The sequence below is a fragment of the Seriola dumerili genome, unplaced genomic scaffold, assembly GCF_002260705.1.
Source record: "Seriola dumerili isolate Sdu_G_001 unplaced genomic scaffold, Sdu_1.0 BDQW01000219.1, whole genome shotgun sequence".
Lineage (NCBI taxonomy): Eukaryota > Metazoa > Chordata > Actinopteri > Carangiformes > Carangidae > Seriola > Seriola dumerili.
In genome coordinates this window covers 7,498,280-7,514,891 of record NW_019174474.1, presented here as the reverse complement: position 1 = coordinate 7,514,891, position 16,612 = coordinate 7,498,280, and the positions used below count along the sequence as shown (strand labels likewise).

Genomic DNA, 16,612 nt, shown 5'->3' with positions numbered 1-16,612 from the left:
CTCCCACTTTGAGATTGCGGTTTGGCAGCCAGCTATCACGTTACAAATCCCAGGCCGGAGGGGTAACCATGGCAACTCCTTCCAAAATACCCTGCCGCCCATGGAGGGAAAAAAGGGTCGTTTGCGCCCCTCGCTCCTCTCTGCCTGTTCCCGTCTTTATGCTGCCAATGGAGTGGAACTCCTGACGCAGGCAGGGATACCTTCTCTGACGCACCTCGGGATCACCAGGGGCCCTGAGCCGCCCTTTCTTCTACATCCCCTTCTGTCCCCCAAACGCTCATTGCTTTCCTTACACCCACCCTCCCGAGGGGCTTTCCTTTTCCCCTCACTTTTAATGACACAACCCTAATAAACAGCGTTAATGGGTCCTCCACACTGTAGGCTAGGCTAAGCTAGGCGCCTCTGTCCTCCTCCCGCCCTTAACGTCTCCTTCCAAGTCTCTCCTCCAGAGGTAGAGGGGGCTCCTTGTAGCCCTTCAGACACAGCATGGAGGGGTCTTATGCCTTCTCTTTAAGTGTCTCTCCAACTTGTAGCCACCCGTATGTCCCCTCCTTTTCTTCTTCCATGATCTTGCAAATTCCTAGACTTGTAGCGAGGCCTCAAATCAGTCCGTGCAAACTTAAGTCGTTTCCTCCCCCCATAAAAAGCCAAGAGGATTATTAAGTCAATGATATAACACTGTTCTTGGCTCTGTGATCATCCTTGACGAGGGGGCAGGAGGGAGGATTTGAGGTTGCGATGGGTGTAAGAGGGGATGGGGCACTTAAGGCCCTGAAGTTGCAAGTTTGTAAGTGAATAGTATGTGTTTGTATGGAGGGAGCGTGGGGTGTCCTGGGACAGCTGGAGGCTGGAGTGCTGCAGCAGCAGATTGTCAGATAAGCAGCTGTGTGTGTTAGGGAGAAAAGAGAGCCAGGCACGCTAACCACTACCGCAACTAGCCGCTGGAAAGCACTCCCGCTGCTGCATGTCAATGGGAAGACCATCTATATTGCAAACTGAAATTGCTAATCGCTGCTAACCACCGCTGACAGTCTCCAAAACAGAATCAATCTGACTTTATGCTTCCTAAAACAAAAATCATCTTTCTGTGAATTCCATACACCAGAACCAAAATTGAATTTACAAAGCTGAAAACTGTTAAAAGGCGACTGGGATGGAGATAAATCTAAGGATTATAGTGGAAATAACCATAATGTGACGACCATGTTATTTTCATCTGAACAAAAATATTAGTAAAAACTCTTATATTGGGCTTTTATTTTTTGTGTGTTTTGTGTGTTTTTTTGTTTTTTTTTGTAACATTGATCAAAACCTGTTGGAGGCTGAACTTTAAAAGCCAAATAAACAATAAATGTTTATAAAAATAAACAGATACTTGTCAAATTTGTCCAAGACAATAATAATGGCAATACAATTGTATTTATGTGAAACGATGAGTGTTTGCAACATACTAAGCACATAAATTGATAGCAATAGGGAATCATGCTGCAGGAGTAGTGATATGAATTTATTGTAACTTTTCAGAGTCATATTTTAAGCCTAGAGATGGTGAATGTTTGATACTTGTACCTTAACACCTTTTTCACAGTATATTTTCAATGTTGGGCTGTGGTGTGCAGTCCTGTGTATCACAGATATAATCATATCAATGTGAAATGTATCATATCAAATTACAGCACAATATGTATTGCATGTAAATGCATTGCACAGTAATTATTCACTGCATTACGATTTTCTCCATGAAGATATCAAAATAACTATATATATAACTATAATAACTATATTCTAAATGGTTGCAAGTTGAAGGCGTGGGTGGAAGTTAAGGGCTTAGCATACTAACATTGTTTGTTTGTGTGTATGTGTGTGTGTGTGTGTGTGTGTGTGTGTGTGTTTGTGTGTGTGTGTGTACACACCATTTGTTGTGATTTTAATTTGGAAGAAATGTTTGTGGTTTGGTTTTGCATACCATGAATCAAGTGTTTCACCACTGCTTGAACACCACACCCTCTTTCTCAACAGTTTGAATGGATTCGATGTCTTTACATAGATATACAGTCATGGTATGTGTAATGTTCATCCACCCCTAGCCTTCCTTGTCATAAGGGAGTGACACAGGCAATAATGACTGCATTGTAGGTTTTTCTTTTTTTTTTTACTCTCAAACGCTCCCCATACTCAGTATACATAAAGTGATGTGACAAGCAAAATACATTCAATACAAGAAATAGAAATGAAGTCAACCCATATCAGAGACCTCAGGGTTATTGTTTATGTCAGCTCCACCCACCCAGTGTGGAGTTATCACTTCAAGCCACACAGAACCAAAATTAATATCTGACTGACTTGACTGAGGGACTAGATAATCATTGTTTCATCTCATCTGCTCTGTGCAACTTGATGCCACTATATAGTATAAATAAATATAAATAAGTACAATCATGAACACTTACCATTCAAACTCAGACAAATAGGCTATTCACATTGAAAAAAAAAAATAGCTACAAAATTTAATACCTCGTAAAATGCTGAGTAAGACACTTAATACTTTTTATGGGCCTTAAATTTTGCTAAATTGATGCATTACCTTTTAATACTTTTTAAGACCCTGCAGACACCCTGATTTTTCTGTGATGATGATGCAATGGGATCCTACCTGACTCAGTTAAATATAATATGGATCCAGCTTTGAGTCGAGTCCTGGATCAGGTCTCAGTTACTAGGACCTGTGAAGACCTTGAGCATGAGCCAGTGCTCACGCTTCTGTTAATACCAACTGTTGGTCTGGTTCTGTAAATTGTAAATGTTATTAGCTCACTGTATGTGCTTGTGCAAAGCACTGGGGACACTCACCATACTGTATCCTGGTACGGATCACTCCCACAGGGACGTTATAGATCTTCTCCAGGTAGTTCTTTACGTCGTACTTCGTCATTCTGTCCAGACATGTCCAGAACAGATAGAGAAGAGAAAAACAAAGACAGAGAGGGAGAAAAGGGAGAGAGAAGAACAGGGGTTATGTAAGGCATCCAGCGTTAGCGTTTGTGTGGGGTAAGGCGTGGTTTGAATGTGTATGAGGTTGTAACTGAGTCGTCTGAGGTTACAGTCCAGCACTTGCAGGGTTACATGCTGGATCACTGGCTATGAAATAACACCACATTCACTTAACTGACATGGACATAGAAATGATACAGCCTATTTGCACGCTGCATTCCCATAAACTATGCTGTTATATTACCTACTGTAACAGACAGGACACTCCCCTATAAGCCCGTATTCAGCTTTTATTCTCTGAACCATAAAGTGGAGAGAAGAGAAATGTGAGTGTCAGTGTTCATCCAATTAGCTGTCTGCAAGTATTGATCGCACCCGGTGAAACCCTACACAGGAAGTGAGCCTGGCACCAACTGATCCGGTGGGCCAGCCCAGCTAAAGCTAGCACACTGGGCAGCATTTGGAACGGATTGCTCCTACCAGAGGAAGAAAGGCTTTTAACTGCTAATCAATCTAGCCAATTGGATTAGCTTGGTAGAAAGCACTTCCCAAATGCGTCTGACAAAGTGCTTAATAGCGACGTTGTGGTCTGACATGAGTGCCTCGGATATGGCATCTTCAATCACCTCATATGTTTCTTTGATAGAACAGGATAATGTAATATTCTCTATTTTTCAGAGGACACAGCACAATATCTTGAGCTGTTGTAACAATAATAGGTGAGGCAAACATTTGCATGAGAAAATCCCATCTGTGAATACAAAGACTCTTTGTACCAAAGAGTGATGTAATATATGTTTCCATGCTGTACAAACAATTGCCTTTTCCTCTATAATAGGCTAAATTTTGGCAAAGCTGACACTGATGTAGACCTAGAACACTTCCATTTGACCTGCTAAGATGTGTTTATCGAGAGAGGTTAGCTTACATTTACGATACTTGTGTAACTATTTCCACATTTGATTCCACCATTACAGAAAGCAGGATGGTTTGATGTGGTGACTCTTGAGTATGATTGGGTTTTTCTACAAAACGTCAACTTCAGGCAGCTGCCTTTGAGAGAAGAGAGAACTAAGCACTCATTGAGATCACTCTCTCTCAGAGGCAATAATGGTCCAGGTCCACTTGGAGTGGGGGTGGAGGGGGGTCTGCATCATTGTGTAAAGAAAGGTGTAAACAAACTTGTTAAGGCTTCTTTAGGCCTTTTTTTTCTCCTTTTACCCAGCCAAGAGGAGAGAGATGTATTTCCTAAGATGTGGCATGCAGATGCGCCTTTCTGCTCCATTTGCACCCACCTCCCCCCCCAAAACCCCCGTCTCACAGTGTGTGTGCCAGAGGGCAGTGAAGCGGAGCAGAGTGACCGGGGGTACTTGAGATCAAGAGAGGAAGAAAGAGAGAGTTATTGCGCTGAGAGACGGGTTTTCCTAGAAAGCAGCAGTGGGGAACTGGAAGAGAGGAAAGTGGCTTGGGGACTGCAAGGTCTCCTCTGGATCATTAGCAGAGGGAACACTGATCCTGATTAATGAGGAGAACATTTTCTAATTCCCTCCTGCTTTTACGACTCCAATTATCCAGCGCCCACAAACATACAGATAGTATATATGAAGGATGTGCAAGCGCAGTTGTGTCTGGTACTCTGAACAAGATGCCCATGCAAATACAAATGTGCTTAATGAACAGGTATTAACTATGGCTGAACAAACACATATATGTTAAATGAAGAAAACCAAGAACACGTATCAACCTTAGAATTTGTCAATAACAGTAATAAGTCAATGGAAAATCTAACAAAAAAAAAAAACAAATCAAATAACACAGAAAGCATGTGTATACATATGAATTTATACATCTTCATAGATATATATTATATACTAATAGAATATGAGACTGCAACTAAATTATTTTCATTATCCACTGATCTACTGATTATTTTCTATATCACGATTAGTCAGTCATCAAAAAGGGTGCTGATCAATTTTCTGTTAATTGACTAATTGATTAATAAAATGTTTGGCTGCAGCTCTAATAGAATACATCCACACACATAAATACTGTACACTACATTAACAGAAGTTACATTAGACAGCTGTTTTCTCTCTGACCTGAGTCAATACATGACTCCCCTCTCAGCTACAAACTGGAATCCAGTCTAAGAGAAAGCCTTGGGCTGAAAGCTGAGGAGAAAATGTCAAGTTAAGTGTGTACATAAACAAGGCTAAACTTAGACAAAGGGCGTGGTGTCTCCAATAGTGATGCAGGCAGCATCTGATCATCATCCCAGTATAAACACCCATCTGACTCCACAAGCTAACCTTTCACACTTCTGCCTCTCAGGAAGAAAGAAAACCTGTCTCCAACAACTGCCAAGGCTAAAGGAATCGTTCCTCAGCAACTGGTATATATTTATACGCAAAAACACATGCTACAAAGATTCCTCGCCCAGGATGATGAAAGAACTCTAAACACAAAACCTAGAAGGGCATCAAATGACGCAGATGATGGATTAGTTTCAATTATGGCCGGTTGTTGCCGAGCAGGTTTAAAAACAGGCACGCTGGCATCATTGTTAGAAAACAATTAAAAAAGTTATATTGTTCTGTATTGTTCAGGGGGAGGTGTACATGGGAGATATAACACCCAAATCTGATATCAAGTGGTACTAAAAGAAACAGGTCTCTGAAGGGATACAGGCATGGATGAAGAAAAAGGGTATACTTGATGCCTTTGTTGTTCCCGCTGTGACATAGTTGTGTGTGTGTGACAATAGAGCAAATTCGTCAATCTGCAGATTTATCCGCACAACTCTGTCAATTGTTTTCAAATGCAAGACCTCCTCTGCAATGGGCCCACATGCTCCTGAATATGCACTATTCTCAAATGTGGGCTAACACGCACTGAGCCAAGAAGATTGTGAGTATCAGTTCCAGTAGTTTAAGGCGGTCCATTTACACCTGTGCTCCAAAAGCATATGAGAGAAGTAGGTGAAAGGGCACAGTTGGAAAAGTGCAAGACAGGACAGAGGCAGCTTTGACAGTGTTTGATAATAAGGACAGTGAATGAATTCTGAGAGCTCAGACACTACTGCAAGCCACTATTAATGTGCTGGTGCTAAAAGAACCTCTGCCAGGGGAATGGGTAGTGCTGCTGTTGTATATAAAGGATGTCTTTGCCACCCACTCAATGATTTTCAGAGACAAATAATACACAACAAATATTGACTGAGACACTAAGCGGATATGGGTTTTTCGCAGAATAATGTTTGCAGATGCCAAAAACTCTCTTTATAACTAATGCTGATGAAAAAAATAAATTGACATCCTAGTTGTCTAAGATGCGTACACCAGCTGAGGACCTTTTTTGCATTTCATCACCCACCTCTTTCTCCATGTTTCCTGTCCATCTCAAATACCAAGAAAAATATAGTTAAGAAAAAAAAAAGCAATCAGGACTCTTGCCGTATTAGAAAGCCGTCAACAGAATTTGCACCATAACATGCTGGATTCACTAACTATCACATGCACTGGGAAGTCAATGGAGAGTTGTGAATACCGCTCTTATAAAAAGGACAACATTTTTTTACATATAATAGTCATATAAAATATTCATTCTTATTTATTCATTTTGCATTTCTAGATGTATTTATGTATTAATTTCTACATTTATTTACTTATACATTTAATTATATTTCTACATTCATTTATTAATTTCTGTGGCTGTATGTAAATTAGGTAGGTGGTCCTTCCTCAGTCTAAAAACTGGATTGGGTACAGCGATAGTGATCGATTGGATGGATCTATTACTACTGCCTTGACTTGACTGGTACACCGACAGGAGCTTAGCCTTTCCAGTGTTGCCAACCTAGACACTTTGACACCAGATTTAGCGACCTTTCAGACCTCTTTAGCAACCTGTTTTTTTTCCCCCAAAAAGCACCTGGCAACAAATCTATCAACTTTTGGGACAAACCTTAGCTACTTTCCATAGACCCATATCACCATCCTATATTCCATATCACACCGCTATGACTGATCCAGCTTTAGACGAAGTGACAGATAAGATTGTCTCTGGTCCCATGCAGGACATCTAATAATGAGATGTACCCCACACGGGTATCTCTGATATGAAATATGGAGTACCCCAGGGCTCAATTTTTGGCCCTCTGTTTCTCTCTGTCTCTGTCCCTCTCAGATTAGAGGTCATTGCAGTGAGTCATGTTGAGATAATGGCATTTGTGCTCCTTTGTAAAACTGAATGCTGTGCCACAGTCGTAAATTTGTAATCGCTACAACAAGATTTGATCCAAAGAACAAGGGTGCTCCTGCTGCCATATCCCTCTTTTTTTAAGATGAACATTACTTTGTATGTGAAAGATTCAGTGACCATAATGCTTCTTGTGGCTACCATGAATCCTCCTTGGAAAGGTTGCTTGTTTTAGTAACTTGACTTGGCAAACCACTGGAAGGCTTTTAATGTTACTCCCTGTTTGATAGAAACTGGGCTGCATGTACATTTGGGCTTTTTATGGTGCCTTTTTGGTTGGCAGATCAACTTTAAGTATTACAAGACAGGAGAAGAAGAGGATGCAGTCAAACAGAGGGGTGGTGCAGAGTTGCAGACGACAGGCACTTACTGCACTTTGGAGGAACCTCACTCCTTCAGCACATCATCAAAAACTATCTGGACTCTTTTTCATGGATGAATGTTGCTTTATGTTGCCCTGAAAACTCATTAAAAAATTGTTGACTGCCAAAACCCTATTAAAGCTGACACAGATGTTAATTTGTTTTTTTATTACAGAATTCGCTGTCTGAATTGCATCAGCTAATACTGCCAAATTATATAATGGTACAAGTAGACATACATGCCAAACACAGGAAAAATGAATTAGAGGAACAGGGTACTTTTTTGATTAGTGACTGAAAGACAGGACAAATTTACTTGGGCTCAAAGAGAGCAATCCGCAGTAACAGGCAGCTGAACTGTCCCTCTGATATGTAATGCTGTGTGTTCGAATAAGCCTCTCAGACTTCATCTTATGTGCAACCTTTATTAACACACTGTAGGGTAAACATCCAAGGTACACCAAAAAGTCCATACACACACACATGCATGCATACACACAACATCAAAGTACATTGTGTCAGAGCGGCTTAGTGGTGAGAACGAAACAGGAGAGTTGTTTTCTGCGCAGATGAAAGGCAAAAGAAAGCCGCTCCTCATTGTCAGGCTGCCCCATTGTCAGGTTTGGGTTGAGATACGCACACTCACTTCTTTAACCCTCCCATCTACACAGACAATACATGCACAGAAGTTGCTCAACACTAAGTATCAAGATCATAATAGCAGACTTTGTTTAGAGGCAAAGCCATTGAGGAACCTGAGACTTCAGGAGAGAAGAGACAGTTGAGAAGTTGAGAGTATAAGAGCAGCGTGTGAAGGATTAGATTTATTGTCCGGGTTTGGGTCTGACAATAGAACAGAAATAGATCAAAGACCAGGTCACCAGGAGTCACCAAACTCCTTACAGAGAGACAGGTCAGTAAAGACTCGACAGTTCGTTATACTCCTCTACTGGCTCGCTAAATTACTTCCTATGACATAAACTGAAGTTAATTAGCGTGAAAAATGACCCGCTTTCCAACTTGAGCCATCTGTTTATGAAGTGGAACAGAAACAGAGTGACTGCCCTGGCACTCATGAAATTGTTTGATCCACCAGGTAATGTACAGTTGTAAAAGTGAACACAATGTGAGCTTACAGTGAAAAACCGCAGCATGGTCTGGTTTCATAGTTATTAGACAGGAGAGTCGCATGAGATGTGACTGAGTAGTAAAGTGAACACAACGTTCAGTGTTGTGTTCTTTTCTTTGTGTGTATGTGTGTGTGTTTATGTGTGTGTCAGTGCTGGCCTTTAGCCATGCCAGGTGGGGTACAGGAGGCGTGTGTGTGTGTGTGTGTGTGTGTGTGTGGGTGTGGGTGTGTAAACCAAGAAATTTGATGATGTTCCTTCTAGAGCAGAGAGGAAATACTAACATAGTACAAAAGGTTTGAGAACAATCAAAAAGACAAACAAATACTTCCTTCCAGCAGGTAGAAAGAGAATTATGAGAGAAAACAGCACAGGTGTGTCAAACAGCAAGTGCCAAAAAGGGATTGGTTTTGGATGCGTTGAAAAGTGTTTACAAAAAGCACAAGAAACAGCAGAACCCGGGGTGGAACAAAGGGAGAGGACAGAGAAAAACGTGTGCAGGTGATAGCAAAGAAGTGATAAAGCAAACGAGCAACAAAACTAGACAAAAGCAAAAGAGAACCAGACAACCATGGATATCTACTCCCAGGTGTCACTGAGATAAAGGCCACGTTGTGTTATTGCCCTGAGAACGCCAACATTACCACTTCTCATTAACAGCTGCTCGAAACTACAACTTACCCACGCTATCACCGCCTACCCTCGAGAGTCATAACTACAACAGCTTTCACTGCCGTAATGACTCAGACTCATCAATAAGCTGGGAGTGGGAGTGATATTTAGTGTGTGTCACTGTCTCTCCACGTGTGTCCATTTACTAAATTGTGTGTATGAAAAGTAAAACATAACAGTGTTTCAAGCGCACACTGAGGCCCCAGCAGTATATCAGTCAGCCATGCACCTCTCCCAGGCATCAAAGACTGCAAGAAAAAAAAACCTTACACACCCTTATAAACACACACGCACCCTGCACTTACCCACTTTTGTGCATATATACACAAAGACACACACCATTCTCACAAACTGACTCACCCACACTGACAAGTGTGCGCGCACACACACACACACACACACAATTACATAAGCACCCTAGGAGTTTGGCAGAGAAGAGGCAAGAATCAGAGTGGGAGGCCAGGCACCTGGATGAACCGATTATGGTCTAAACCCCACCAGAGACACACAGATGATCTGCCTCAAACTTCAATTTTTCTACCCAGTGTGGGCTCTGGGCCTCTCATCGCCTGAGGAACACTGCTAACCTCAGTGACCTTGGCTCGTGGAGGTAGTCAAAGTCAGCTCATCACTAGTAAGTGCTGACTGGCTAGGACCTCCTGTTGAGTTTTATGACAGAATACGTACCATCCAAACCCACCAAATTAATTAGTCATATATGTATGTTTATACATATATATGTATGAGTGTTCATGTACAAAATTAGGAGTCAGTAAAGTGGTATTATATATAACCTACTCCATTGAACATGAGTTTTGCAGAATGATCAAAAACATTTTGCGTCTAGATATTAATACTGGCCCCTCTAGGTGAATAATGTTTAACGTCTGTCTGTCTACAACGCAGCCTGAACCTCCACTGCAGCGCCACACAAAAGCACTTTTGATCTTACCTCCCACCCCGCTGCCCATGTCGGCCATTTACAAGTCATCATTGCAAATGAAGTCATTAAAGACAGCCATAAGATGGTAAGAACAGTCTATACTATTGAGGACTGACAGCCTCATATTTCTGTTCTTGAGGCTGTAACACCATCTGGTGGCCATGATGCTCAACTCCAGCTGCTCATTACTGCTCCAGCAAGACTGCTTCATTGCCAATAAAAACTAATTATTGCACCCTAAAACATGAAACATATGTTCACTGTATAATAGATCTGATTGATACTAAACGACTATTGTAGTCTCACAAAAATAACCTACAATAACTTTGATGCCAGATATAGTAACTGATTTCATAGTGTCATAATAGTCAAATTTACACCCTATACAGGGCATGAGCTCGCTATATTTTCATTCTTAAAAAAAAAAAACTGTAGGTTCGACTGAAAGAATTGGTATAGTCACCAGGATGCTATTCTTCAATCACAAGGTCTGGTTTCAGGCCTGTGTGAAAATTAACATACAACCTGCTGAAACTACAAGTGGAGAGCGATATTGTGACAAACGGTAAATACAATCATCCATGAACAGAAAATTTCTTTAGAGCATATGCATCAGATCAGATTTCACATTAGTAATTGGTAATAATTAATAGCATAGTATGTTGGTATGTCAGAACTCTGAAAATTAAAGGCAGAGGTTATTAGAAGCCGATAGTAGACTTTGCAAGTGAATTTCTATGGCAAAGTAAAAAGACATTCAAATAAAGTGGAATTAGGCATTAATCAAATGATGAGATGACATTATTTACTTGCTCTTCTGTACATGTACATCAACACATAAATCTTATGTGTGCCATGTATTTCCATTTCATTAAACTTGTAGTGGGGTAATAAAAATATGTAACAAACAAGCAACACACTAGTGAATGACTAATATGATCTAAAAAATTATTTGATTAATGTTTGTGAAAGAAGTTGTTGAACAGTACAGAGGTGTCAAAAGTAGGCATTAGGTGACAGTTCGATTCAGCACAGACACTCATTAAATGCCTTCACATAGTACAGTGGTAGGTTTTTGGTGGCATCACAACATGTAGTACAATGCACCTACCTGAAGATGGTGTAATAATCTAAGGAAATGGATGTTTGAACATACATATTGTCCACATCACATAAGAATTTGACTCCCAAAAGCTATTATACATCAAATAGGGTTGGAATGACTCATTCAGCCACTACACCTCACCCTATCCACTCCACCCCTGTGAGCCTGAAATATATGATGAACAGCATAACAGAAATTAACTACCCTCCCTACCCCCCCCTTGATGCTGCTAATGTGGCTCTAATGTTAGCACAACTTATGCTGAACCAATAACTTAATTGACTGAGTAGTCGATCAACTGAAAATGAAGATGTGTAAGAAAAAAACTTACTCCATTGGGATGCGAAACTGGGCAGTGTCGGGAGGCTGCTCTTTTCCCGGCCTCACCAGGGTCAGGAACCAGTTGGGTCTGAAGATCCTCAGCTGGGGGTTGCCAAGCTGGTAGAGCGGGTATCTGATAGGACAAGCACACACTTATTATCTACTGTTTCATTCCCAGATATCCTGTAGTAAATCCTACAAAGACACTAACAACTGGTAAGACTTTAGAGCTATAATCACATAGAATTGTAAGTAATTGTGTAGAACTGCGTAGTGCAATTTTAGTTTGCCAACGCCGATTGTTGTCAAGAGTTTATAAAAGCAGAGATTTAAAAAAAGATCTGAAAACCCACAGGATGTGGTCACACAAACTACACTCTGTGTCTTGATGTAACCTCTGCTGTTCCAGCTGTATGGAAATATCTAACTCTTTTGCTACATGTTCACCAGCTTGCAGACAAACTGTGCCTGTCTGTGTTTGGTGCTGGGCAGGAAGTGTACAGTGACTTTATCTGTGCTTTTTCACTGAAAGCTACTGGATAAACCTGCCTGCACATAGTTTTCCTGTAACTACAATGGACAGTTTGCAACATTACAGCTGCACCTACTTTCAATTTTACCTCCAAATAAAGTGATTGAACTGCTTTTGTTTTTTGCAGACTTTACTGTAGAGATGCTGCAATGTTCCCAGATACAAGGAATTCATTTGTTGAGTATAATATTGTCACCGCCAAAAGAAATGATGGCCATAACCACAAAAAGTCACAAGACACTGGAATTACTCTTCACCCCGGTGTTGCACCTGACAACCAGTAAAAGGAAATTAGCCCTTGACATAGAGGAACAAATATTGGCATACATACATAGACACATGATCAAACCAGACATTTATTTTCAACATATGAAAAATTTAAATCCCGATATCAAGCATTGCTGAATTTTCTGTGGACTCAGGCAATCAGATGAAATTTATTTATATAAATTAGCCTGATAATGGCTTCACAGTCTGTGCAACATTCGACGCAGCAACATGTGAGTGTAACTAATGAGTATAACTAGACACAGGTGAGACAGACTTCATTACGAACTGAGTGTGATGGAAATGAATCTAGTTACTGTAAACCGATTCGAGCAGTATATCACTGTATATCAACGGCAGGTTGTTTTTAGCATAGCCTGCCAACGTTGGCTAGATTCCTGCCGCGTAACGTCGGTTATGTTTCATAGTAAGCACATAAGTCACTGCTCAACACGCACCGACCGTGTGTGATATAACTGAAAACAACATGTGCTACAATAACTGCTACATTCAGACACATAGGAGAGATGGAAGGACTGAGACTGGGAGATGCTAACGCTAGCTGAGTTTTGCTAGCTTACCAAACTACCAGAAAAGGTGACCAGCAAAGACTTAATCTGTAGTTAACGTGTTCTTACGCGTATTCAAAACTACACATGAGGAGACAACAGTGGTGAACAGTGGTACTTACAGCAGTCTTGTTACTGGCATCGCGGGAACGGTCTGTTGTCAGACATAAGCTAACAGCTAAATATCTGTTTTGTAGTCTTTTCAAGGTTGTCAAATGCTACACGTGTATGGATGTACTTCCGGGACAATCGCTGGTGCGCATGCGCTCTAGTTTTTACTCCGTGCCCTTGAAGTAAAGTTCATAGTAGTCTGTAGCTCAGAACTGAAGTATCCAGGTGCTCTCTAGGTACTTATAAGAGACTATCTCTTATAAATACTCTCTATCTCTTCAAAAAAAAATTGATTAGATTTATCTATTGCAAGATGGCAAAGGTGTCTTTAAAATCGGACAACATTTAACTATAAAGGCGTATAGATTACTAGTTAGAAATGGAGTAATATTGAGCATTAAATCAAAACATGTTGGCTTTTGTGGTCTTTTCTCATTACTTATTCACATGATCGATTCAAACCCACCACTATACACACAAAAAGCAGTTAGTGGTAATAATACCCCAATGAGAAGGTGTTTTGTTATTAATTGAAAATGTTTACAATGCTGTGCTGATGAGTTCATCCAATACCAATCAACTAAATCTGCTGAATGTTCTCCGAAACTATTAATTCCTCCACTATTCATTTTTCAAAATTGGTCAAGGTAGTTTGTGGTGCATGTTTAGTGGACCCCTAGATGAAATCTCACATTTTATGGGTTAGGGTTAGATATTTTATGAATACTGTATTAATCTGCAATTTGACATGAGCACAAGTGCAAAATGTGTTTTATGCATATGTATATACACAATATATTAAAAGAAAACCTAAAATTGCACATGCTTGCTTACTGCATTTATTACATGTGGACAGATGGAGAGGAAGATATCCATAAATAGACATTTAGATAGGCTAGTGATAATGAAATTATATCAGTGCTTCATTATGCAACTGACACTTGTCAGTTATGGATCAGAAAATCATTAAAATCCCTTCTAATTTTTCTATAAATAAATGTTTTGAAGCAGCTGCTTTAATATTATTCTTGGATAACAGCAGAGCTCGTATTCGTTTTAAGAATGGGTTTCCATTTTGGAACTGTCATTGCTGTGAGTATTTTCTCAGGGCACAAATGATGAGGCAGCAGCAGAGGGAGACCTTGTTCCATCGCTCTCTCAGACCCTGTGCCCCAGCATCTGACCTCACACCCAGCTGGGGGGGGGCAAGAATGATTGAAGGCCCCTAGAGTGGAACATAAGTCCCTGGCTCAGCTGGTTCAGACCTGGCAGGAAATGGACCACACTGACAGCCTACACTATGCCTGGGAGGGAAGTTTCCATCAGTTAAGATGCCATGGAGCGCGCGCGCGCGTGGGTGTGTGTGTGTGTGTGTGGGTGTGTGTGTGTGTGTGTGGGTGTGTGTGTGTGTGTGTGGGTGTGTGTGTGTGTGTGTGGGTGTGTGTGTGTGTGTGTGGGTGTGTGTGTGTGTGTGTGGGTGTGTGTGTGTGTGTGTGTGTGTGTGTGTGGATGGTGCTGGAGGGCAGTTAGGCATTTGATTATTATGCAGTTGTTGTAATGTTCGCCAGTTGGCACAGGTATTTGTCACACTATATCAGAATGTCCTGCCATCTCTGCAGTTTTCCAGTTGAGTTTTTTGCCTTGAGAAAAAGAAATGTTTGCTGCTGTGAGTTCATTGGTTGTTTACTTGTTTATTGCTTTGGAACTGCTTGATCTGACAGCTGATATGAGAGAGTACTGGAGATTCATAAAGGTGGTGAGGCAGGGGTTGGAAGGTTACTTTCAAAACATATACTGTACTGGCTGCTGCATATTACACATTAAAACATTAGACTTATCAATAAATTAATTATTAAGTTAAATTGAATTCCCTTCCCTGCTCTAAATTCTATGAGTTAATATATATAGAGTGCTTATTAGAGTACAGACCATGTTGTGCAAGTTGTCCACGCTGCAGCTGCTGCACATTTGTGCATTTGTACCAAGATGGTGTGATGGTGAGAATTTGCGACATGGCTTGATTATCAACCAGATAAATCATGGTGCTGACTAAGCACCAATAAGTATATGGTAATTTGAATTATAATAATATGTAATGAAAATGGCCTTAATGCACTCCAACAAGCAACAAGCCTGACTGGGTTTGGATCAGTGATGTTGTGGTTCATTGTGGATGTTTTAAACCCCTAGGCTACTGGTGCATGCCAACTCCTGCATTTTTACCTACTCCTTAGATCCTGGCTAGTAGAAGTGCCTTTTGTGTAAATCTAATTTCAGTAACTTTAATATTCTAGTTGATATTATGCTCACGTGGTGAACATTCTTAAATAAATTAGCATTTGATAAACTTTATTGCTGCAATGATTAGTCGATTAAGCGATCAGTTGATCAACAGGAACATAATTGACAACTATTTTGATAAGTGATTAATTGTTTGGCATTTTTCAAACTTAAATGCCAACACATTGCTGTTATCAGCCTCTCAAATATGAAGATTTCCTGATTGTCTCTGTTTCATATGGTTGTTGTTGAGATAGAATCTAGGCCTCCATCATCACGTCATGCCATAGCTGTCCCTTCACCCGCCCCTAATTTTGAAATAAGGTTGCACTGTGCACAGAAAGAGGAACTTCACAGATGTTCCTCTCTCTAATCTGAAACAGATTTGAAAATAATGGTACATCACACGCCACAGGGTATTATTAAAATCACTGGAAGTGAGATCAGTTTTACTATCTGTAACAGACATAATAATAATCGTAATCCTCTCAATTGTAACTCATGTTGTAAACTGGATCTGGGACCCCCTTCACATCACCAGATAATCTGGACCGAACATTGGTATCAACCTCTTTTAGTCCGGTCGTGGCTTTAGGCTCTGAGAAACTGGGAAGGACATTTGTCATAATTTTTTGACATTTTATAGAATAACTGATTAATTGATTAATTGAGAAAATCACCAGATTAATCGAATTAAAATAATTGTTAGTTGCAGTCCTAATTAACTTAAAAACAGACTAAGCTGGGGGAATTAGGGGACTCAATAGGGGCCCACAGCTCACATTTTTGCCCTGGGGCCCGCTCACTTGTTCATCCGGCTCTGACTTTGTACATGTCTGTAAATGTGTAATGTGTAATGCGTAAGGTTGATTTCCGCATTCTTATGGCCCTTCTTTCTCCCTTGGCCTAGCACCTGGAGCTAGCCCTGGGTGCAGCAGCAGTAGCTGCACTCATTACCTCAGTCAGGGTGCCAATGTTTAGCAATGCTCCAGCCAGTGCAGACCAAGCCAGGTCTAGGGGGAGCGGAGGGGGCCAGCAACATGAACCGATGCAACCTTCAGCCAAAGGTCCG

General features: G+C 40.8%; 1 protein-coding gene across 1 annotated transcript in view; it reads right to left on the bottom strand.

Annotated features, from left to right (window-relative positions):
* The window catches only part of LOC111228634 (39S ribosomal protein L23, mitochondrial-like), a 34,336-nt gene extending 20,966 nt beyond the window's left edge, over positions 1-13,370 (bottom strand). The window contains exons 1-3 of the mRNA XM_022754627.1: positions 13,272-13,370; positions 11,792-11,914; positions 2,851-2,933 (exon numbers count right to left, since the gene is read on the bottom strand). Of these exons, the coding sequence (XP_022610348.1) occupies positions 2,851-2,933; positions 11,792-11,914; positions 13,272-13,291 (226 nt within the window). The 5' untranslated portion in view covers positions 13,292-13,370. The remainder of the gene's footprint in view (positions 1-2,850; positions 2,934-11,791; positions 11,915-13,271) is intronic.
* Between the last annotated feature and the right edge of the window lie 3,242 nt (positions 13,371-16,612).